Here is a 25,619-nt window from a genome sequence, read left to right as displayed (position 1 = left end):
GACAGCTCTTGTTAACGCTTCTTTCCTCTTTCTCCTCACTCCCCCTATCGCCCCATCCTTTCCCCTTGCAACTGGGCTCCCTTGCTTTGGTATCCCCAAGTTTAATATGAGTAAGTTATTTTGCCCACCTTAATTTTGGCTGCCGGAATCCTAAGGCGGTGCTCAATTGTTGATTTTTCCTGCTTAAATGTGTGTCTTGCGCGGTGCCCTACAGTGTTGTTATATCTTACTTGTCTGTTTATCTATTTAAGTTGGTTGTGTGTGCGTGCGTGCGGGTGTGTGTGTTTATCTTTTGTTCATGAGTGTGTGCCCTGCTGTGGTTTACGTTGTAGTGTAACTGTGATTAAGGAACGTAGCATGTCCTTTTGAATATTCATCCTTGTTCTACTTTCCCCTTAAATCCCCCCCCCCCCCGCCCCCATCCCTTTTTTCCGTTACCCCTTCCTCCTACTCTATATATATTTTGCATAAAAAATGAAAATGTAGGCCTACTTTAGTGTATTCGCTAAGAGCCATATTTTGGGTCCCGTGCGATTGGAAAAAAGATTAATGGCGACATATACCAATCTGTTCCGTAATGTCTGAAGTTCATTCTAAGCCATGTCGCCAGTGTGAATTCTGCGACTGGATTGAATTATGACGTCATCAAAATGACGGCATTTTTATTAAAAATTAAAATATATCGTCATCTTCAAATGATTGAAAGAGTTGCTTGTTTTTGTTGCTGAAGTGAAGTGTGTTGTAGTTTACATCGTACACATACATAATAATTTAGCATTATGTTATTTTAAATAAAGGGAACGTCATTTATACAATGATAAAAATATATTATACCCAAATTTCATATTTGAATATATGAACAATTATCGCATATAATTTATGGAATTATAAAATAACCATGTTTGTGAGTATGAAAGGTAATGTGTAAGGTTTAAATACTACAACATGTACATATTAATTAATGTGTAAGTAAACACAGTATGAATATATTACGCTACTAAAACTCTGGAAGTTTGTTTGAAAGTAATGGTTGTTATTTTACAGACATTTAGTTGTGATTGCAGGATACATAGTTGGTTTATAATGCGGATTTTCTAGATTTAGATCAATATGCAGTGATGAAATATTTATGTAAAAGGTGAGCATAGTGCATCTTTAAAGGGACGTGAAATAAAGGAAAAGCTTTGTTGAAGTAATTTCTACGCTGCAGCTTAATTAAATGTAAATCAAAAAAATAGAAACCTGTTGATAATTATCTAATAGTAATAATCTTACATAATTGAAAACAGTAATAATAGATTAGACAAACTTATAACCAAAAGCACAATTACCTCGCAGGGACTTGTACTCACAACCCTTCAAACTTCTTTATTAATATACATTAATATAATTCTACATGTATCTTTCTGAATGAGTGAACTCTTCTTCTAACGACCTCTTGTTTTGCTATTTAACACAGCTGAACATAACTATAGAATAAAAGAGTAAATATCTAATTTATCTTTCACATTTATAAGTTACTTTCTAGTTTTAGTTGCTGTTGTTGTGACATTCATATATTTTTGCTATTGACCCATTCAAATTGATGTGTCGTCGCAAAATCCTTTAATCATTAAATATCACTCTTCTGTAATATATACACAGCATTCAGTAAAAAAACTGACATGATGTCTCTGGAACATTTACAATCATTTCAGAAATGTTTAAACCGCTGTATGAAACTCAACAATAAATTTGCTTCAAACATTTTCTTGGCAATGTTTTAACATACAGTTGAACTTCAATGGCTCGAACTCGGATCTTTCGAACACCTGGGATCGCTCGAACACTTCGTCCGGTCCCGAATTTATTCCTTCTTTATTCTATATAGTTCTACCTCGGATCGCTCGAACTTCGAAAATTCGAACTCTCGAACTCATTTGGTGGTCCCCTTGGCTTAATTACAGTGATAATTGCACTTATTCAGTCGAACAGACAATTTGTCGCCGGAATGGCTTGTGTTTACAAAGTTTTTCACACCTCTGCCTGACATTCTCCAAGCTTCCCCTTTAACCGGCGCGTGCGAAATTTTCACACGCTTATGTAATTAGCGTCGGTATACGACAAACAAATTAAACAAAGTGACTTTCGTTCACTGCAATGCTTTAATGGACTTTGATTTATAGGAATAAAATTATTTAAAATAATTGAGCAGTGTCTGTCTTTATTTATTTTTTCTGCTTAAAATCGGGAGATCCGATGTCAACTTTCATACTGCTTTGGCATGGCTGAACAACTTAGTAATTTTAAAGGACCCGGAAACGGGGGGATAGCTAAGTCAGCTACTGGAAAGCAATATATTTGATAATATTTGTACTGAACTATGATTCATAAAGGTTTGTTATTCATGTCTTTCTATTTGATGCTGTCTTCACCGAAATTCTTATAATTATATTAGTGTTTTATCTGTGTTTTATTTTCATATCTATATCAAGTTTGAAAATAAATAATAAAGCATATTTCAGCGTTCATTTTTTATTTATGATCATATCATACACACATTTAGGTACAATATGACAATATATTACGATGTAAGGTTTGTAACACATCATGCCCTCGAATTCCCAAATTCAAAATGGCCGCCATTTGGATGGCTCGAACAACGGAAAACTCGAAATAATTTTCACGGGACCCTCGAGTTCGAGCCATCGAAGTTCGACTGTATGTTCGTTAATACCTTCTCTGTACTGTTTTAAATATGTATCAAAATGTCTTATTACAACAATTCTAAGCTCCAAGTTGCATAACTTTGTACGATATGGAAACTATGTACGGGTATGATAAGTTAAACGTAAGGTGATAAAATGTGCCCTAGCGCTTATGCAACAGTCTTTTCTACCATTTGAGAATGCATTTAATATGATGATCGTGATTTCTCTGACATAGACTGACTTTGCATCTTGGTAAAGAGATTGTGATAGAGCCGCGTCAGTAGGGACACGGATCGCGCTAAAATCAGATACGAAACGATAATTGTTGCTAAAGCAATAGAGTCGTATGTGACTGAAAATATACAAACGCCCTTAGTACTAACTAGAAGTGTTATAATGATTCTTTTCTTTTCTGAAACAAGAGCACCGCAACGTTGGTTGATTCTGGGTCCTTCCGCGGAAAGCAAGAATGACAATTTGAACAGGTCAAGGACAGTCACTTTCCCAACTCGTCACAGAATCTTATGCTTGACACTTACATGTACGCATACATCCATAAACCTACTGCAACTTTTCGTGGTTATTACTAATAATATTTACAGGTATTTGAAAGAAAAGCATTTAATTTGATATTGATAGAGGAATACTTGATAGGCAAAGTTTGTTATCCAGCTTAGACCACATTCAGAGGACTCTTGCTTTAAGATGCCACATTTAAGTTCCTTTTGTTTTGTTAATGAACAAGTATTATGTTGTATTCAGAGACCGTATGTTTTAAGAGACCATTTTCTACCATTCTCTTGGGTGGTCTCTCAATGCAAGTTATAATTTTATTCTTTAAAAGTCCCTATAGTGAGGCATTGCACTGTTTGTCTGTACAAAGAACTTCCTGTCTCGGCTAGAGTTTCTAAACAACTCAAATGACACTTTACTTTATGAATACATGTTTGGTCTGTACCTCAACATTCATAGGTCATCGGCAAGGGCCATAACTCTGGACACTCAATTTTGATGATATTTATCTCTTACTACTGACATCTCTTTCTGAGATCATTGATGCATGATTTTCTGTATTTTCATGATTTGTATCAGGTTAGTATTTTGATAGCTAAGAACAGTCTGTTGCATGTCAGCTTTTATTGCAATTTTTCATCCTGAAAGAACAACTTCTGTCTTTTCCATTCAATTAACTGCGTAGTAAGAAAAAGGTAAAACGCATGACCTGCATCCATTTCTTAAAAGAATTCATTCATCTTCCTTGAAAACTTGCAAACATCGACATCGACATTATTAATACTTTTTCAGCTTTGACAGTTTGTAACATTTTATGGCTCATTTTTATATTGCATTTTTTTGGTAGTTTGGTGAGTAGTCCTTTATTTTGATGAAAGTAATTGTGTTTCCTCGAACTTTTTTTTCAAATTCATGAAGACTCTTGACAACATTTTGTTGGATTTTTCGCAGTTCATCATCATCATCATCTTCTTCTTCTTCTTCTTCGGTGATTGCCTCAGTCTAGAAGAGCATACTCGCGATTTGATAGTTCATCACACTTTGATGGTATGAATCATTTAGTTCACATCATTTAATATTATAAATAATGATTGTAAATGTGTTATCTTGAACGATAAATTGTACAGTATTTTAGCATACATGTGTATTTGCTATTTTTCACATTATTAATTTATAACATAATTTCATTTTTATTTGGTACCTGCGCTTGATAAATGTGATAAACCTGCATCTTACATAATGACTGTAAATAAATATTATGCAATATTCAATATACATGTATCTAAGCTGATTTCTAATCCCTTAAAAGCCTATTAAGAGTAGTGTTTTTGCAACAAGTAAAATGAACGCAGTGTCATTTTCGTGCTTGCTTGTATTACCTTGCTTTATCTATAAGCTTAAGAGTAACATAAGAAAGGTATAATGCTCAAGGTAGACTAATCTGAGAATTTTTATTCTTGGTGAAAAAGATTTTACTCCCTTGTATATATATATTGCGGATTAGATAACATCAATATTTGCCATGATAGAAGAATATATAGGGGTCTTCATGGCCAAGTTGTTAAGGTCCTTTAGTTTAAATCACCTCCCCTCAACACTGGTTTCAAAGCCTTAGGTGAAGAATTCTATCAGGTGAGAGCCATCCAGTTAGCTTACAGAAGATCGGTGATTCTACCTATGTATCATTTTGGGCATGCAAATATTTAGGGGGCAACCATGACCAAGTTAGTAAGGTTTGTAACTTGAAATGACATGTCCCTCCCCGCTGTATGGTGAAAATCATTCCTCGGCTGTAGAACGGGTACTTGTGAGGAAGACATCCTGGGTTTAAAATACAGGTCGAAAGGTCAAATCATAGAACTCCATTAACTAGGCATAGGAAATAGAGATCAATATAATTGCACATTTACTAATCCTACCAGGTGTTCTGTATTACAAAAGTGCTTCTATTATGAAATCTTGATACGTGTAAAACTGTATTATCTGCAAATGTTTTTGTTGTGCAAAAAAGTATGATATTGTGTCTTAAACCGTTTTCATTTCCCACTTAATTGTGTAATTGCAAGGAAAGTAAACAAATGGATATCTCTGCTTATAAGTACTAGCCCAAGGCAAGAGTTGTAATTCTTTGCGGATCACAACTTTATATTAAATATTTAAAAAAAAAAAAAAAAAACGTGTACCTTCTGTGTTGTCCGCTTTCATTCCCCAGTCACATTTTACTTTTTTAACTTTCGTATTCCGGAACACTGTATAGTTAAGGCATGTCACATGCGATTCGAATATCATAAATTTCACATTTGTGAAATTATTTTTGTTTATTTCAAGGACTTGGAAATCAATTTCTAGACTTTATTTCATGTATTTCTATCATTGAAAATTTTAGGGTCTATCTCTACATTAACAGACAATATTTTCTACCTAACCTTCCTGAACCATGGTCAGAATGTTTGTCTATATGAAATCTAGGTCTACATTAAAACTGTTTCATCTGGGATTCAAAATTTTGTCACTTGGTCACTAGGTCACATCATAAAAATCTTTGCTAGCACGCATGGGATACATTTTGTACACAGTCTATGCAAGACACACTCAAAGCTAAATTTCCTATCAGTATGGCCAGAATTCACAGATGTATTCGTCTTTATGAAATCTAGGTCAAGATTAAAATTCTTCATTCGGGTTCAGAAACTTGGTCACTTGGTCACTAGGTCACTTCATAGAAAATCTTAACACACTGAGAACACATTTTGTACCTGCTCTACACAAGACCAAGTGAGAATGTTTATACAAGATCTGGACACTTTAAAAGCTATGTTTTCTATATGATTTATGTAAAATATTTTAAGAGTACACAGAATGATGTATTTATCATTATGAAATCTACGTCAAGTTTCAAATTAGATTAGGAAAACAAGATCAACAGGTTAAACTTGAGAAAACCCTCCTTAAACACGCTTGAGGCCACTTTATATGATTTAAATGAAACTTGATAAGAACTTTTTTATTTCAAGTTTGAACTATATCATTGTGGTTCAAATAGGTCACTTGGTCAAAGTATGAAAGACGGAACCATATTTCTACTTGATCTACATTGTCAGTGTTCATTATGAAATGTATGCCAGGTTCAAAACTTAGTAACTTTTTCTGGGGAATATCTTTTAACTATCTATTTGAGCCGCGCCATGAGAAACCCATCGTAGTGGCTTTGCGACCAGCATGGATCCAGACCAGCCTGCGCATCCGCGCAGTCTGGTCAGGATCCATGCTGTTCGTTAATGGTTTCTCTAATTGCAGTAGGCTTTGAAAGCGGACAGCATAGATCCTGACCAGACTGCACGGATGCGCATGCAGGTCTGGATCCATGCTGGTCGCAAACGCACTATGTTGGTTTTCTCATGGCACGGCTCATTTAAAGTTAGAATGATAGTAATTTACATTTTATTGAATGAGTTTTATATAGTAACCATATAATATTGTTTCTTGTTTACACATTACTATGCTATAGTACAAAATTAGGTAGTAAATAAGTACTGTGAAAACCCTTAATTTTTGTGAGGGACTTACTTTCATTGATTTCGTAGTTGAATCAATCCACAAAATTTAACCCAAATGAAACAGTAAAATTCCAATACACTTAATGTTCAAAGTCCAAACTTCGTGAACTTATTTACTGTTTCCTTATGTGTTGCTTGTTCGTTTTTCTATGTTATTCAGTTAGTCGTGGTTGTATGTTTATCTTTGGTACACGAGTGATTGCGCTATCGAGGTGTACGTTGTAGTGTGACTGTTACTAAGGAACGTGGCATTGCCTTTGTACATTCGTCCTTGTTCAACTTTCCCCTTCGGGTTCCTTCCCTTCCCCCCCCCCCCCGCGGCCCAATTTTGCCCCTTACCATTTCCTTCTCCTCCATCTATATTTAGCATAAATTAATATGTACTTGTTGGATGTTTGAAGCAACCCGTCTGAAATATTTTTCCATTACAGCTTCTTTTTGTTGGCCTACTATGCAAATGCGTGGCTCTGTGGCTGTGTTTTTGGTGCTCTGGACTTCCGAGAAATCTACCCTTACCTCTTATCTTTTATATCCCCAAGAAATAGCAGTTTTGGCTAAAACCACAAAATTTCGTGTCCATGAAATTAGATAATTTCATATTTAATTATATTACATTAACACACTATATACTCGTACATAAAATGAAGACCGGTGTATTTTGTAATTGCACAGGTATCTCAAATGGCTGTCCCAGCTGGAGCCAGTATGGATCAGACTTCCTCCAGAATCTCAAAAACCGAAAACAGAATCACCAAAATCAGCCACATCACCGCAGGTAACAGAGATGGATTAAGAAGAACTGGCTGAACAAACATAAAAACTGCATGGAGGATTAAGTCATGGCTAAAATATATTTCAACAACACCCCTGGAAAGAAATTGTTCTAAAACTTAAATCTTTGACATGTCAGGGCTAATTTGTTACAAGTTTTTAAAATTTTCTTAATGCATTTATTTACGGTAGAAAACACTGTACACACTTTATATACATTTGTTATACTGTTTCACTTGCAATTTAATCACAAAACATTACAAATTTTATTTTGTTGTTTTTTTTTTTTCTTTTTACAGCATTATTATATACCGGGGTATGATAGTGTCAGCTGTTAAATTCAGCTAATTGAACAGTCTTCAGACATACTTTTATCCCTTTATTCTTCCTTTTTCAACTTGATACGTATGTTTTTGCATGTACGTTTACAGTAATTTAAGGTTTAATATAAAATTGAATGTTTTTTGCAATGAAGTATTCAGTACCTTGGTCTTTGTGGAGATCACCTTTATTTTAGCTCACCACTCACATAGTGACAAGGTGAGCTTTTTCGATCGCCCGTCGTCCGTCCACAATTTCTTTGTGAACACGATAGAGAACACATTTTGCAACCCATTTTTATCAAACTTGCACACAACTTGTTTTGGCATATTTATCTCGGTTCCTTTCGAAAACTGGCCAGATACCATCATGACTTTTAAAATCATGGCTCATAAAAGGGCCAAAATTTGCTATTTTGGCATGTGAACACCATAGAGACCACATTTTGCAATCCATTTTTATCAAACTTGGACATAACTTGTATTAGCGTAACATCTCAGTTCCCTCCTTGCAAGATTTAATCATGGGTTCCAGAGTTATGGTCCCTTAAAGGGCGAAATTTGCTATTTTTGGCTTTTGCAGCCATATAGAGGCTTCATTTATGGTTTAATTTGATACAAACTTGCAAAATATCTTTAACAACAATATATCTTGGATTCCATGATGAATCCGTCTCATCCAATCATAGATTTCGGAGTTACGCCCCCTGATTTAGCAAAAAGTTGTTAATTCTTACCTTGCGAACACAGCAGAAGTGATATTTCACATTCTATTTTGACTACACTTACACACAAAAGTCACAATTAGATCCCGGTTTCTTTCGAAAACCCTTTCAGCCATATCGAGGTTTCATTTATGCCTTGATTGAAACTTGCACAGAATGTTTATCTTGGTTATCTTTCGGCCAAGTTTGAAACTGGATCATGCGAAGTCAAAAACTAGGCCACCAGGTCAAATCAAAGGAAAAGCTTGGTTACACCCTAGAGGCCATATATATGACCCTAACTTCATGAAACTTGTTAAGAATGTTTATATTGATAATTCCTATGCCAAGTTCAAAACAGGGTCGCGTGGGTCAAAAACTAGATCATCCGGTCAAATTAGAGGAAAAGCTGTTAACACTCTTGAGAATACATTTATAACACTATCTTAATGAAACTTAGCCATTATGTTTATCTTGATAATTCCAATGCCACATTTATTAACACAGGTGAGTAATATAGGGTCATACTGGCCCTCTTAATTGCTGTTCAGGTGAGTTGAATGACTAACAGGGCTTTCTAAGTCCATCACGGGGTATCCTGAAACGAAGCTCCTCATTCGACAATAATGCTCAAGGTCAGCCATTGAGAAGAGATGACACTGATGTTCTAGTGAGGTAGTCTGAGTGGTCACACATATCAACAGGAAGGTAAAGGTGGAAGGCAACCACAAGCCAAGGGCATGATTGATGCACGAGAAACAACAGCCCAACAAGGCCAGTGTTGCACATAGACAGCTCTACGTTTGAATCTTTTTTTTTACGAGAGCGAAGTTGCATTGGTAGTTGTATATTATCTTATTTTTGTAGAACTGAATAATGTGAACAAAAGTAGAAAACATTTTTTGCTATTTTTGTAGAATATTCTGCTGCATACAAAGAAAAAGAATCTGGAATGTTCTGTTTTTGTTGAATTAAACAGCATTATATTTCGATATGGCCAACAGATACCCAAACATTGCTTTTTGATTTCCTTGCAGTGACATCATATTTTTTCATTAATTCATAACTTCCCCACGTGAATGAGGAGTTTGAGGATGAATGAAATAGGTCTTGTGCATTTTTGTCAAATTGTCACCGTTACATGCACTGGCGCTGAAGATTGAACACGGAATCTCTTCTTAAAGTTTTGCTTTCTCCCTGCAGGATATTGCTCTATTTCAGATAATAGAAGAGCACAATTATAACAAAGTTGGAAAATAACTAGCAATTTTTGCATTTGATAACTTAGCGGATCTTATAATTTCATTTGGGTGTCAAATTCTGATATTTCGGAATAAAAATGAAACTGTGTCTGTGCCTATTAGGATTTCGAGATTTACTAATGGGGGCCTCGCTGACATTTGCTTCACTATTCTCTCATCAATAGTTTCAACCTCCACTTATGTTGTGATTATTTTATGTGTTTTTCAGTTGACTTATGCCAGTAATTCTGCTCAGAAGGCGCGTCCATGACGAAAATAATACCCGTTTCTTTTCACCATTACAACTGAACATTTGTCATATGACTCAAGTTAGGACTGTGTATATCAAAAGTCTTCAAATACAACTATGCATTGGACAATGGCCTGCAGTTCAAAATACTGTTTGCCCTGCCCGAAATAGTGACTGGTATTTCAATGGTTTCCTGCTCTGCTGACTTAGTTAGATGGGCAGGCAACAGAAAGAGATTAACATCATTGCTTCAACAGATTTATGCCAACCAAAATGAACCTTTGCTTAGTTTTCACACCTATATCATCGTAGTACATGTTCTAGATCATATGGTAATATTCCAGCTTCAACGGTATTATTTCAGTCACAGGCAGACACATCATTAACATCTAAAGTCTTGAGAATAACATCTTCGTTAAGAGGAGAGGCAGAGCAGCACAACCCAGGTCACTAGGTCAAATGTCAAAGCACACTTTGAGATGGAAGTTCAAATAGATTAAATTTGTATCTGCACCATTTTGTCTAAATGGCTTGGAAGATTTTCACTAACATCACTTATTTACCTTACCAAGATGATGTGTATATTGCAACAGGTCACTAGATCCAAGGTCAGAGACATACTTGAAGGTCAAGTTCAGATATCTTAAATTTGTGTCCGTTGCATATCTTCTAAACAGTTTAAAACGATTCCATAAAACTTGCCTCAGTTGTTTACCTCATCAAGATGATCAAGCACATGACTTCAGTCAATAAGTCCAAGGTCAAGGTCACCCTTGGACGTCGAAGGTCAAATAGCTTAAATTTGTTTTTGCTCTGTATCTTCTAAACCACTGTGAATCTTTTCAGAAATCAAACAACAACTGTTTACCCCTATAGCACACAAACAAGGTCACTAGGACAAAGGGCAAAGTTGCTATTGAAGGCCAAGGTCAAATTGCTAAAGTTTATATCAGCTTCTTATCATCTTAACGGCTTGAAAGATTTTTCATAAAATTTGCATCAATTGTTTATCTCATTAAGACGACTACATAGCACATGATCTGGGCCAACAAGTTCAATGCTATAATTAGAGGTCAAATATCAAGTCCATATTTATTTACCCACTTAAATGATTATCATAATACTACCATCAGTTGTCAATGTGCAGAGTGTGCAACCAAGGTAAATAGGTTAAAGGTCAAGGTCACACTTTCATGTTATGATCACAACATATTTTCGTCTGTATCAAAGCGGCATCTTGGGGTATTAATCACATTTAGTGGTAGCTCTAGCTTCATTTTAGTTAATATTTCAAATATTACTCTGGCAAAAGAAAATATGGATATCAGTTTTAAGCATAAATGCATATGTAATAAGGAGGTTAATAATTGTATGTCCACACTCATTTTAAAGTAAAGTATTTTTGCTCGTCTTATGTCATGCAGATTTTTGTTGAAGAACATCTATGCATATCTAATAATATATAAATGTAGGTCTGGTGACTGCCCTGGCATTTATAAGTTCAGACAGAGTTTGTGGGAAATTCAGAAAAATGAAAGAATGGCAGTGCGCGTTTAAAGCTTAACAACACAGTTATTGTATGTTTCAGTGAACGCATTTCTGGCCTTTATTTTTTCAGCGTGACGTCACTGATGATATGGTTGTATTTGAGATTACAAAGAAAAGACCAGTACATTTCCGGAGGCTGTTAAGTTTTCTGAACCTGCACCACCCCAAAATAGGGTTCCAAGTTCAGCATATGTGGTTGGCAACAGCAACCCAAAGTGGAACCAAAGAAAACAGTTGGAAAGAGACCAGGAACAGGTGGAAAATAGAATGTTCATAAACTCTATAGGCCACCTCCTAATGTAAATTACAATATAAAAAAATGTGTAGGAAAAAGCAAATTTCTGAAATAAGTGTGCAAAATGCAAAATCCTCTTTCTGCATCCTTCATGTAAATAATTGAGTATCCTCCATATATCATCATTTGTCCACCATGAAAAGAATTAAATTTGATACAAATAGAGTAATACTTCTTGAAAGGTAAAACTTGTTATAAAGTCAAACTTCGCGAGAGACCGCCTCTTGCTTTATGACGCTTTTGTTAGCTCAATTGGACTTTGTTCAGGATGAGCTATTAGTAAAGGTGGATAGTCTGGCGTCCATCGTCCCGCGTCCTGTGTCAATACTTCTACTTCAACATCTTCTTATCTGAAAGTACTGCTCAAAGAATTAAATGAATTACACCAAACTTAGTCAGTGGCATCCTGGTGTGTACATCTATCAGATTTGTTCGAATGATTCACAATGGCCCGTGTTACTGGCTGCCAGAGCTAAAAATTAAAAAACATCTTTTTAAAAAACTTCTTCTGATGAACCACTCATAATAAGGTCAAATGGCGGCACTTTGCCGCTTTTAGGGGCCGCTAGAGCTAAAACTAGAAATACTTTAAAACAGCTTATTCTTATAAACTGTTTGATGTATCTTCATCGGACTTGGTCTGGTTTCCCAAATTTGTTCAAATGAGGGCACTAGGCCACTTTTGAGGGCCACTGGAACTAAAAATAGAAAAATGTATAAAAGACTTCATGAATTGCATTTGGGCCACTTGTTTTATTTAAGAACAATCATAATGTTGTATCAAAGAGACCATTAGTATTTAGAGACCACTTTCCAATATTCTCTTAGGTGATGTCTACATGCAAGTTATATAATTATATTTTTAAAGCCCCTAAAGTGATACATATATAATAATTGCATTGTATTTCTGCACAATAGTTAGTTTGTCCAACGAACTTCATGCCTCAGCTACATTTTCTGAACAATTCAAATAAAGCATTACACAAATGTTAAGCATAATCAGAATATAAAAGGTAAAAAGGTAAAAGTCTTGTTTATTATAGTGTCACCTCTATTGAAAGGGCCAGCCAATTTGGCTTATGAGACACCTTTATTGTGCCTACCAATTACCTCCCAACTCCTACCACTATGCCAGGCGCCAGGCGGATAGAAGTCGGTAACCATTCATTTAACTAGCTCGCGGCTCACGAACCGGTCATTTCGGAACGAGTCCCATGACAAACATCTCCCGGACGAACGCTTCCCGTAGGGCTCGAACCTTCAACCTCCCGATCCCGAGGCGGACGCCTTAACCACTGGGCCACGGTTTATGTTTTGGTCTCAATATTCATAGGTCATTGGCAAAGGTCATAGCCCTGGGCGCTCAGTTTTGGAGATATTCGTCACTTACTACTGACATCTCTTTTTAAGATGAAGCATGCTTCACTGTATATTCCTGATTTTTATCAGCTCAATATTTTGATTGCACAATTTGTTACATATTTATGCAATACCACTTTTTGTCATATGTGAGCTTTTATTGCATCCTGAAAAAAACAACCTCTTTCTTTTCCATTCAGTTAACTGCGCAGTAAGAAAAACGTAAAAAGCATGACCTGCATCTATTTCTTAAAAGAATCCATTCATCACCTATGGCTTTGAAAACAAACATCTAAATGCCATGAGATGATTAATACTTTTTCAGCTTTGACAGTTTGTAACATGTCATGGCTCATTTATATATTGCATTGCTTTGGTAGTTTGGTGGGTAGTCCTTTATTTAGATAAAATAACTGTATTTCCTCTTATTGTTTTACAAATTTATAAAGACTCTTGGCAGTCTTTTGTTGCGCTGTTCATAGTTGCATCACATTTTGATGGTATGAATCATTTTAGATGATAAAGATGTTACCTTGGATAATAAAGTGTACACTGTTTTAGCATAATCGAATAATTTTTACACTATTAATTTATAGCATAATTTCATTTCACTTTTGTACCTGTGCATGATAAATTTGATAAACCTGCATCTTAGGTAATGACTGTAGATGAAAATTATACAATATTCCATATATTAAAGCAACTAGTTTTGTACCATTAACATGGAATTTAATTCATAATCCCTTAAAAGCCCATTAAGTGCAATGTTTTGGAACAAGTAAAATGAACACTGGAACAAGTAAAATGAACACAGTCATTTTCGTACTTGCTTGTATTACTTTGCTCTATCTGTTAGCTTAAGGGTAATTTTAGGAAGGTATCATTCATTTCATTCCTGTATAACAGGGAAGAGAAATTACATCTCCAAAGGTAGGCTAATCTGAGAACTTTTCTTCTTGGTGATACAGATTTTACTCCCTTGTATATATATTGCGGATTATATATTTTCAATATGTGCCATGATATAAGAATATTTAGGGGTCGTTAAGGTCACTAACATTAAATCACTTGCCCTTCATCACTGGTTTCAAAACCTTTGGTTTAGAAATTATTGTATGTGAGAAAGCAATCCAGTTGGCTCACAGCAGGTCGGTGATACTATCCATATGTCCACTTATGCATGAAATAATGCCTAGAAGAATCCTTTGTATGCAAATATTTAGGGTGTTTCTATGACAAAGTTGTTATGATCCGTAACTTGAAATCACATGTCCCTCCCCGCTGCATGTTGAAAACCATGCCTAGAGTGTAGAATAATTACAATTAAGGAAGCCATCCAGTTGGCTAACAAATGGTCAGTTGTTACTTCTGTTGGAAATAATGCCCGGATACACCTGTGTCAATAACAATAACAATTTCTTTATTGGTATATAGGCCACTGGCCCAAAAACAACATAATATTTACACAAGCTTTATTATGCTAGTGTGCAAAGCAGGGTAAATATTACGAGAACATTTCAAATAATATAATATTAGTTACTAGTATATACAATTAATTTCACATCATAGTTGTATTATTTCCATCTTTGAATCTTATATGATCTGCGAACTGTTTATGGATTATAACTTAATAACCATAGTTTCAGCACAGTTTCGCTTTTTAAAATTGCGTTCACTGTAGTGTGTAATTTGTAATACAATTTCCAGTGTTTAATTGAACCTTTACTCATTGACAAATAGAATAAACGATAAGTTGTGTTTTAATTGAATTAATTTGAAATTTTAAATAGTAGCCTTAAATGAAACGAAACAGAAAGGCATACTAACTAATTTAACTAAAAACAATTTAGTAGGCGAAATGTGTACATATTCAGAGTTAATATCACGTTATATCTTCAGATACTGTATGGTTCCCTTTAATGGAAATGGTACAAATATGTGCATGTATGCCAGAAAATATTGTGATTATACAAGAAATCAATTTAATTTAAATATATACATATAGCTACATCATCCGGTATGCTATGCCTGTGTCTATAAAGTTTTCGACAGACTCACTAAATGTGCCGTCATATATCTATACTTTGCTCTGATCTGTGCTTAAATGCATAGTATATAAAGAATGCTAAATTTTTCAATACAATTTCTGACTTTGAGCTAGGCAATATATTAAATTTATTTATATTTGGCGAAACCAAATATTTACGTGGTATACACTGTACTTTTAACGCTGTATAAACTTTACAAATAAGACTTTAATAAAATTCGGACTTTATACAGTTTTCCTCCTGACATATTTCACAAAGTCTTTCTTCTCTAGGAATACTTCTATATCTTCTTCTTTCACACTCTAAAGTCCTAATACTGGCCAAATTTTAATGAAACTTGGTCAGAAGGATTGAATTTATAAACTCTTGGAGGAGTTTGATACCGACTTATCTAGATTCATAACCTAAGTCAATAGGTCAAATAAAAAAAGAATTTCATTAATAGGCAAAATATTCTATCTAACCTTCCTGAAACAAGGTCAGAATGTATATTTCTACTTAACCAACATAAAACCTTGTCAGAATATTTGTATCGAAATGTAGGCCAGGTGCAAAACTTAATAATGTTTTCTGGCAAATGGCCTTTTCAATTTTCTTTGCTTTTTAACATCCGTAAACCTAAAAATGTTTCCATTATCTATTTGTTAACTACTTGTATGGTTCTTATATTCTATAAGGAAAATGCATTGGAGATCATTCCAGATGAAATTGTTCTCTCAATGAAAATTAGACATCTGTCCTGTAGATTCCCTGAAGCTAGGAGTCATCACTGCATCTCACTTGATGTTTCTTGTGCTATATCATAGTAGACTGAGATTTCCCTATAAAATTTAAATCTGGTTTGATGTGTTTTCTAGGAATCAATAGAAAATCATTTCTGCTCTTGTATTTTATATCATTTTGTACACCTGAATATAGTTTCTTTCATCTTCAACACTAATATTGCTGCTGTAAAGGGTTTTACTTGCATTAAACCAACAAAGTGCCCAAGGTTTATTTAAGTCCTTCAGTGCAATTGTACTTTCTCGACAGTCACCAGTTATATTTAGTATGTTGTTATCAATCTGGTCAGTCACAAAAAGTGAACCATCAGTCAGCATAGCAAGTCCTCGTGGAAATCCCATATTCTCATAACTGCCTAGTAGTTCCCCTCGCCAGTTCAGCCATATAACTTTCCGCATTCCAGGGTCAGATACATAGATAGAGTGGCAATTTGTGGTGACGCATTGTGGGTACCTAAAAATATTTACACCACTTGACTTTTTTGTGACATTTACTAGGACAGTGCCTTTCAAGTCCATTATTTTGAGTTGGGCAGGATCTTGAAATGTTACAGCAAGTTTTCCCTCATAGTTACTTATACCATAACATTTTTCATCTACCTTCATTGAATTTTTCTCAGAGAGTATGTTGGAGGAGTAAAACAAAAACTGTATTGTTTTGATATCTGGCATTGTAACAGCAAGTTCGTTTCTGGTGATTGTTGTGACATCAAAAGGCTTTGAACCTAGGCGCAGCTGTTGAATGGATTGACTATTGGTATCTACCATTTTAATTGAGTTGTTGTTATTATCTGCAAGAAGTATTTGGTTTGAATAAGTGGTAGTCATTCCAGTTATGTAACAACAACATTTATCTGATGAAGTCTTAACATTGATGTTTCTAGGAGATGTTTTGCCGAATTTTAAAGCAGCTGTGGGTGGCAAGCTTGACTGTTGTAGTTTAGCTGTTAGTGTGCCTAGTGATTTCTGATTTTTGAGAAGTGTTTCAATGGCTGCAATGGCTGGACTTGGTTCGAACATGTATTCTTTAATATATTCAGCTGTTGTCAGTTGTGACTTTCTATTTTCATTATCTTGGATCAGTTGCTCAGCATTTTTAAGCTCGATGAAAAGTCGGTCTGCTTTCTTTGATGTATTCAGGTGTTTTATCGTGTCAGATGTTGCTTTTAGTGTCTGAATGGTATTATCACATGATGTTTTTGTGGTCCTCAATCTTGTGTCATTATCTTGCTGTAAAGTTGTTGCTGCATCTTTAGCGTCCATCTCAAGCTCATCTAATCTCTGGTTAATCTCTTGTCTGAACTTTGTTATTACTGTAAGAACATCCGTCAAAGAAGCATTCGATTTTTCAACCACTTGCTTTACGTCAGCTGATATCTTCTGACATTCTTCAGTTATTTTCCCTGCCTCCTTAATAGTATCATTGAATTCAGTGCTGTCAATGACCTGCCCTGATACATCGGGTATAAAGTCAACACGGCAGGGTGTAAGGGTATGTTCGAGTGTTACACATTCACCACATAGAAGTGCTTTGTGGTCATTGCAGTAGAATTTGATAACTTCTTTTTTGTGTTTAGTGCAAGGTTCTGTAAGATCTTCTGACTCTCCAACGTGAGCAGCTCGGCGATATATGACCTTTTTGTGTCGATTCGCCGTAAAACCCAACTCATTCATTCATTCCAAGGTGAGCAGAATCAGATATTGTAGAAATACTTTGCATTAGTGGTGTGTGGCCTTTATCTAGGAGTTTATGATGCTGAAGTGGCTTTGGTCTTCTGTGGTTATTAAAGCATGAGTCACACAGGTGCTCTTCACAATCTACACAGTACCCAACAGCAGGTAGTCTGAGGTCATCTGTCACAGGGTTGACGGAAAACTTTAAAATCCTCTCTGGAATCTCGAGATAGGGTTGACAATAAGTTCTGTGGAGCTTTTTAAACAGGAACATTCATGGTTAAACTGGAATAAACAAAAGAATTAGTTTGTTATTTCATTTTGCACATACCTACTCAACTCGTACATACCTACTCAACTGGAGGTAAATATATTTCCAGAAGAATTCTATAGTTCTTAACTGGAAACATTATTTGGAGGCAATTACACCTGTTTGGGATAATTTCAAATAAGGAAACTGGAATTATATTTCAACATCAATATAAAGCTCTTAAGCAAAGTGTGAGAAAAGATCAACAAAACACAAAAAGTCAGTCTTAGGGACCCTTTTTATACGCCCGTTTTGGAAAAATGGGACGTGTTATGTGATAGCCATGCGTCTGTCCGGCCGTCCGTCTTCCGTGTCCGGAGCATAATTTTACAACCATTAAAGTTATTTACTTTAAACTTGGCATATATGTAGATGTCAAAAAGACAATGTGCAGAGCGCTTAAACCGGCTCTGTAGGTCAAAAGTCAAGGTCACAATTTGAGCTAAAATGTCAAACTTGGCCATAATATTTCGTGTCTAGAGCATAACTCAATAACGGTACAAGGTATTGACTTCAAACTTGGCTTGAATGTAGGCGGCGATGAGACGATGTGAAGAACACATGAACCGGATCTGAAGGTCAAAGATCAAGCTGAAATATCAAATGTGTCTGTTTTATTTCGCGCGCACGCCCTGCTTCCCTTCACTTGCCTCCCCCTCACATGCCCCTTCCCTTGAATTTTGCTTCCTTTCTCCTCTGATGTAGCTCTTCAGGCGTATATTGCCTAGCTTGGTGGAGCTCTTGTAAACAATACTTTTTCATACTCAGATAACTTCTTTATTTTCAAATATATGATTCGAGAGAATATTAAAAAGATTAAAATCTTGTGAAATCTATTTTCTGGACTCTGCTATTTAAGGAGGTAGGTTACCTTTATATTTGTATGTGCGCATGTCCAACCGGAAGCTAACGTGACGATTTACGACGACGTTTACGACAAACTAAATGTGTTTGTATATTCATTCTTCTGAAAACAAATCATAGACCCGTCTTCGATCTGACGCTTTATGGTTTAATAATGCAGAAATAATGAATAAATTGCCGCAGAAACGCTTCAAAACAATGTTGCCTTAAAATGACGTCATTGATGTCATGACGTTACGTGTCAGTTACCGCGCAAAATTAATAGCTTTTGTCTTGAAAGTACGTAATTCTGTGCATTTTCTTTATTCAAACTATTTTCAAATAACCATTATTTGCTGAAATATTTTTTTATGAGTCATTTGCTCTGAATAATAATCAATATTTTGCTTCTTTTATGTAGTTATATTGAAATGTTATGCAGAATGTAAGAAAATGGATGATGGTAACCAATGTTATTTGGAATATAGTTGGGTGAGAGGTTACTTGTTACGGCCATTTTCAAATAAAAAATCTAGCAGTTTGATTTGTAATACCTATTTTACAGGTTCCGTTGATAATTTGTTACTTATATACTAAAACTAAGATCTAAAACTGTTCAAATTTCAGTAGAAAATTGTGGTTTCTTGAATTGAATTGATGTTACCATGGAAACGAAGCCCGTGACCTATGTATCTAAATGTAAAATTCAAAAGCGTTGACACTAGTCTATTTAAGAAACACAGCTTCGGCTTTTTATTTTCATTTCAACAATATCCATGAGAATAATAGTAGCATGCTGAACGATTTTTCCATGAAAAATGTCAGACGAGGGGTACTGCTGTAAGTATTCTAAGCTTAGAAATTTGTTTGAATAAATGCAGATAACACGAAAATATAACTTACGTTAGAAATAATATGTTTTAAAGCTACATCAACTAGAAAGATAATCTTATTCAATATTATTTTATAAGAAATTACGACAAAAAGCAAGATATAAGCCATTTTAAACATCTCTGTTGCCATGGATACTTTAAACTTTAAGAAAAATAGGATACCATGTATAGTGCTTGGTATTTTGCTAATAATATTCACCCAAATATTCCATGTTGGTCATTAACAGAATGGCACTGAAGCCGTCGAAAACCCCAATTTTTATACATAGTTGTTTAAAAATGAGAGAAAATGCGTTACCATGGAAACACGAGCCCCGCGACATATACATTTTAAGCTTATATTAGAAAGCTAACGTGCATACTAGTAAAATTATAGATTATGCTGACTTCTACAGATATCAATGAAACTAAAATACACTGAAAAGTGTTAAATATCCGCATTTTCCTTCTTCTTTCAATATGAAATACCTTTGGAGGGTCATGTTCTTCAAACCTGTATAAAAATTGAACTTGAAGGGACAGAGACAAACGAAACTGAGATTTTAGCAGTTAAAACTTCATATTACACGAAATACAAAAAGATGCTGCGGTTCAACTAATTTGAATTTACCCTTGTAACAAGGTAACCTACCTCCTTAAAACGTGGACGTTTATGTCTGGATTCTGCTTTTGAGAGCAGGTGGAATTAATGTCTGTACTCTGCCATTGGAAGCAGGTGAAATATGTATCTGGATTTTGCCATGGGAAACAGACAGATTCTGCTATTGAAAGCATGTGAAATTTGTCTGATGTATCATTATTTATATATCATATTATGGATTCTGTCATTGGAAGCAGATGAAATTTATGCCCAGATTCTGCTTTTGAAAGTAGCTAAAACTTAAAGGGAAAGGCAACATTGTTCTAATGTTAATTTTTTCAGCCGGGATTTCTTAAATCATTTAAAGAAGTGAAAAGAATTTTCAAAATCGGAGTAAAAATGAGAAAGTTATAAGCATTTAAATATTTGGTCAAAGCGGCGGAACTTTTGTTTCCATGGCACCAAAAAAAACAAAATGGCGCATTTATTAAATTTTAGATACACATTTGAACAGCATTTACATATTACTGTAAAATAATTTCTCTACTTTTTCCAGCTATAATGAAAGAAATTATCATGTTTTACACCTTTTACTCAAGAGACATAAGGAAATTAGTCTTTTAAAAGGTTATTTGCTAAATATTTAGTATTCAACAGTGTGTAAATGACGTCATAACACACTAAAATGGCTGCCTCTATTATCAACCATTTTCTTAAATTTCAAATTGCTATATCTTTTTCAATAGTTGCCGATTTTTAAATATTTCAGCGTTATGAAAGGCTTGATGATGGCTTTCATATGAAATTAACTTATTTTCAGGCTTTCCTTACCCTTTAAGTGCAGATTCTGCCAATGAAAGCAGATGAGATTTATTATGGAATGTACCTTTGAAAGTTGGTTACAGTTATGTCTGGATTCTACCATTGAATGAAGGTGAAATTTATTTCTGGATCCTGCCATAGGAAGTATAAATTATACTAGATATCTTCAAATAAATGCCCCTACTGTAAAACCTGCCTTTGAAAGAAGTTATTTTCTCTTCCTGTTTTACAATAGGTAAATAGAAAATTAGCCTTTATATCCGTACTTACAGAACTCCAGTTTTGTCAATTATCAAAACACAATTCATTTCTTTGAAACTAGATGTAATCTATTGATAGATTGAAATATTTTTGAATTCTGAATTCTATGTTACTCATATTTTTGTAATACTTTATATCTTAATAGCCGTGTCCTAAACTTTAATATTTCAAATTTGGACTTGAACACATATCCGACTTTAGAAACAGAAATAGCTCTTTTTAACATAATGATTCCTTTGCAGTACTTGAAGCTAGGGATTGTAAATTGTTATATGAACAAGATTTAATTTCTTTCTTTATATATCTGTTAATTTGTGATAATCAAGTTTTTATCTAATCTAATTTCATTCTGTGTGTTAGTTTCACCTGAACATAGCAAAACGATAGCAAACTGATCATGTTCAAAATCTGATTAAATTTATGATCTTCTCGTACACATTGAATTCAACAGCAGTTTTATTTTATTTTCTATGGTCAACAGATACCCAAAAACAGTGCAGCTGGATTTTATACCAGTACCAACACCATTTCAGTGAGTGAAACTTCCTTACAGGAACTGAGAATTGGAAGATGAATATTAAATGTACGTCGGTTTGTTAATTGTCACCAGAACATAAGCTGGCCCATATAACCTCCAGATACTAGACAGATTTGCTCTTCTACAGGGCTAATTTCGCAGATATGGCTGTATGCTTGATAACAGTCTTAAATTATATGATTGAAACTACGTTTAAGAGTCTTAATAGGCTAGGGGTTTTAAGATGATAATTTTGCAGACGTTTTGGCACCAATTTTACGTATTTTCTAAAGAAAACAAAACAATGTTTTTGCCTTTAAAGATAATGGGATACACATCTGAACCACTGTAGTGGCATTTAGAAGCTTTCTGGTTCTTGGATTTGGCAAGTCAAACCCGTTTTCCCCAAAAAATATTTGGTAACGACCTTTAGTCTTATAACCTGAACAACATCTTCAAATGAATGCAGGGTGGATGACAAATAACTTCTTAATGTCTTGTGCTCTGCCAAGTTATTTGAAGAGACTACAGAAATGGTGAAGCATTTATGCATACCAAAATGAACCTACACACCAAAGCATTTCATGTTATATCCCTAGGTACCCTCAATGGCATTATTTCAGTCACGGGCATGCACCTGGGTAGAATCATTAACCTATCATAAGCCAGCTGGAAGGCATCCTCATGTGGCAAAACTAGTAGGGCTCGAACCCATGGAGGTGAGGGGCAAGAGATTCAAAGTCGGTGACCATAACCACTCAGACAAAGTGGTCTCTATAATCACCCTTTAGAAAACCCTTTCCTGTCTTCATTTCTATCACTGATTTATCAAATTATAACAATTCTTTCTTCACTTTTGAGATTTATTTCAAATATATTTCTTTAGAAATGTATACATATATAATTTTGAAAAAAAAAACAATTTCCACGTTTAAATTTGTTACCATAGTTATCACAATTTTTTGTTCAACAATATTTCAAGATTACAGAAAACCATGAATTCATTATCATATATTTAATTCAACAATTTCAAGACTACAGAATCTGTGAATTTGTTACCATAGTTATCACATTTTTGTTCAACAAAATATTCAGACTACTGAAAACAATGACTTTATTGCCACAATTTAAAATATCACATTTCTTGTTCAACAAAATTTCAAGAATATAGAACCCTATGAATTTGTTAACATGTTTGCCACATTTATTTTGTTCAACAAAATTTTAAAGACTATATAGGGAAATTTGTAACCATAGTAATCACATTTTTTTTGTTTCACAAAGCACATAGAAATCTAGAAATTCAAATATTCTATAACAGTTCACAGCCATCTGTATGGAAATTAAACGAGTATTCAAAATGACAGAAATTAAGGCAGTTTATACTCAACAATGCCCATAAATAAAATACCAGTAAATTTCACTTGTACGCACTCGCACATTGTATAACATTTAAGGCATGTGACTACTAGTCAATGTTGCAATATAACTAGGATTGTACTGTGAACTGCACTGATTGTACATATTTATGGGTCAAAAATTGAACTCATTCACAAGTACATACAACATATTGTATTTCTGAATTTCAACCTATCCGCTTTTATATTTTATTCTCATCTCTTGGAGAAAGCAAAACGATTCAAGTAAAATGACATTGCGTAGGAATTTCCGTAAATTTTACAAATAGCATATCAATAAATATCCTTTACATTTTAGTCAAACTATGCTATAAAAAAAACTATACTTGAAATTGAATGGTCACTTGATTTTGTGGACTTACTAAACCATGAGAATTAGTTCACACAAATATTAAAGATTTCACAGTATCTGGTAAACATGAGGTATTTTATAACCTTCATAGTGAAGATTGAAATTTGTTATCTGACATTTCATCAACTTCACACATACTGTTAACTTTGTGATTCGCTGAAATCCTTTATCTGACTATACTGAAAAATCAGTACTATTTGTGGGAACATATTTTCATGAATTTGTGGTTAAGTCAATCACAAAATTAATCGCAACAAAGAAGAAAAACAATTTTGCAAATATTAATATGGTATGTGAATGAAGAGTAACACTTATTTCAAAATTCAAATTCACTTTAAAATGTACGAAAGTTGAAATCCAAAAATTGACATCCCAATGAAATAGCCCATTTTTACCTAACAAAGAAATTTTATGACCATAAAATTAAATGATATAACAGTACATACAGTCTTGATAAACAGATTTCTTCATTCTGTCCTACTGATAAATCATAAACAGAGGAGCTCTCAAAATGGTTAAGTGAAATAGAACCTTGATTCTATAACTACATGGAGTTTTCAACCTAGTTTGAAGCATAGAAAAAGCTACAACCTAAAAATGTCACTTGAGTATTACTGAGAAAACGAAACACAACTCAAGTATTCCCTTGGAAGACCCTTCAAACAATAAAGGCACCAGTCCTTTCAGTTACAGTGCAGGATTGTCAATTTACTTTCTGCTTCTGAGCACCTAGCAGGAATGTTCAATAAACTATAACACTGGAAACAAGATTATGCCTGAATTAATTTTCAAACACCATTTCTAGAAACACATTTCACAACATCAGGTTTACATCACTTTAAAATGTCACAATTATGAATAAACAAAATATAAGTTACTGAAAAAAATACAAAAATATATTTATTTAATTTACATTCGCTAAATAAAAGCCTTGTCAAGAATATTACAAATTCATTGCTCAACATTTAGAGAAATGTCATGGACTTGTGTTATTGCTTACTTATTAATATTTCTTTCTACAGTAGAACATTATAATTTGCAAATGCCATGTATTTCTTATTTCATAACAAACATTTAAACAAGCACAGACAGCAACATTTTCAAAAATACAAAAAATATTGCACTTCAGTGTCACTATTGCATAGGACTAAGCAATAATATAACCAAAACAGTTCAATATCTAACCTGTAGCAAAACGATACTGTTGCCCTATAATCTGGATTTATCATAAATCACTGCATACAATATGGAAACATGTTTTTGCACTTGAAATTAGTAGAAAGTTTCCTGTATCTTTGAGTAAATATGGAGAAACAAACAGTTTATAAAACATGAACAATTTATAAGTACCAATATCAAACCGGAGGAGAAACATTATTATATATCTTGTTTCCACAGAGAGCTTAACACTGTCTTTCCAAAAAAGTAGAATATCTTACAAATTAATGCAGTACTTTATCACAGTTTAGTGTGCAGTAAAACATATCTGTAACGCATTCTGTCATAATGTAGCATAAAGAATGTAGAAAACTGTAGTTAACATTTACAGAATGTCCTTATCAGACTGCATTTCTATGCCAAAAACAAAGACACTTAAAGCTGCATATATCTAAGCATATTAAACATTAATACTTGCATGTCTACAACAAAGGACTACTAGTAATTTACATGAAAAAAAAGGATTTTGTTTGCAAAAAATATTTATTTGACTTAAACCATACATATTTAATATCATATTCAAAAAATATCAACAAATTTAATCCTATATCAATATACATTCATACCTGTTCCCAAGACCATCTCCAAATAAAAAGCATGACTGTAAAACCCATGTTAAAAGGTCACTTTTTTCTTGTGCCATAAGCAATATA

At 34.2% G+C, this 25,619-nt stretch overlaps 1 protein-coding gene and 1 long non-coding RNA gene across 4 annotated transcripts in view; one reads left to right on the top strand and one right to left on the bottom strand.

Moving 5' to 3' along the window:
- LOC123540731 (uncharacterized) overlaps window positions 1-13,415 on the top strand; it is a 33,781-nt gene extending 20,366 nt beyond the window's left edge. For 2 of the 3 annotated variants that reach the window (XR_008371301.1, XR_008371305.1), the window contains exons 8-9: window positions 7,433-10,378; window positions 11,665-13,415. This is a non-coding gene — a long non-coding RNA (uncharacterized LOC123540731). The remainder of the gene's footprint in view (window positions 1-7,432; window positions 10,379-11,664) is intronic. The other variant, XR_008371304.1, reaches the window with a different exon arrangement.
- Window positions 13,416-16,186: 2,771 nt separating this feature from the next.
- On the bottom strand, window positions 16,187-18,026 carry LOC123523133 (uncharacterized). Its single transcript, XM_045300793.2, has 2 exons — window positions 17,792-18,026; window positions 16,187-17,529 (listed from the first exon to the last, which is right to left on the bottom strand). Exons 1-2 carry the CDS (start codon window positions 18,024-18,026, stop codon window positions 16,187-16,189), a joined length of 1,578 nt encoding a protein of 525 aa, XP_045156728.2.
- Between the last annotated feature and the right edge of the window lie 7,593 nt (window positions 18,027-25,619).

Source organism: Mercenaria mercenaria, chromosome 1 (assembly GCF_021730395.1).
Source record: "Mercenaria mercenaria strain notata chromosome 1, MADL_Memer_1, whole genome shotgun sequence".
Lineage (NCBI taxonomy): Eukaryota > Metazoa > Mollusca > Bivalvia > Venerida > Veneridae > Mercenaria > Mercenaria mercenaria.
The sequence above is the reverse complement of the archived record's forward strand: the minus strand, read 5'-3'. Positions and strand labels throughout refer to the sequence as shown.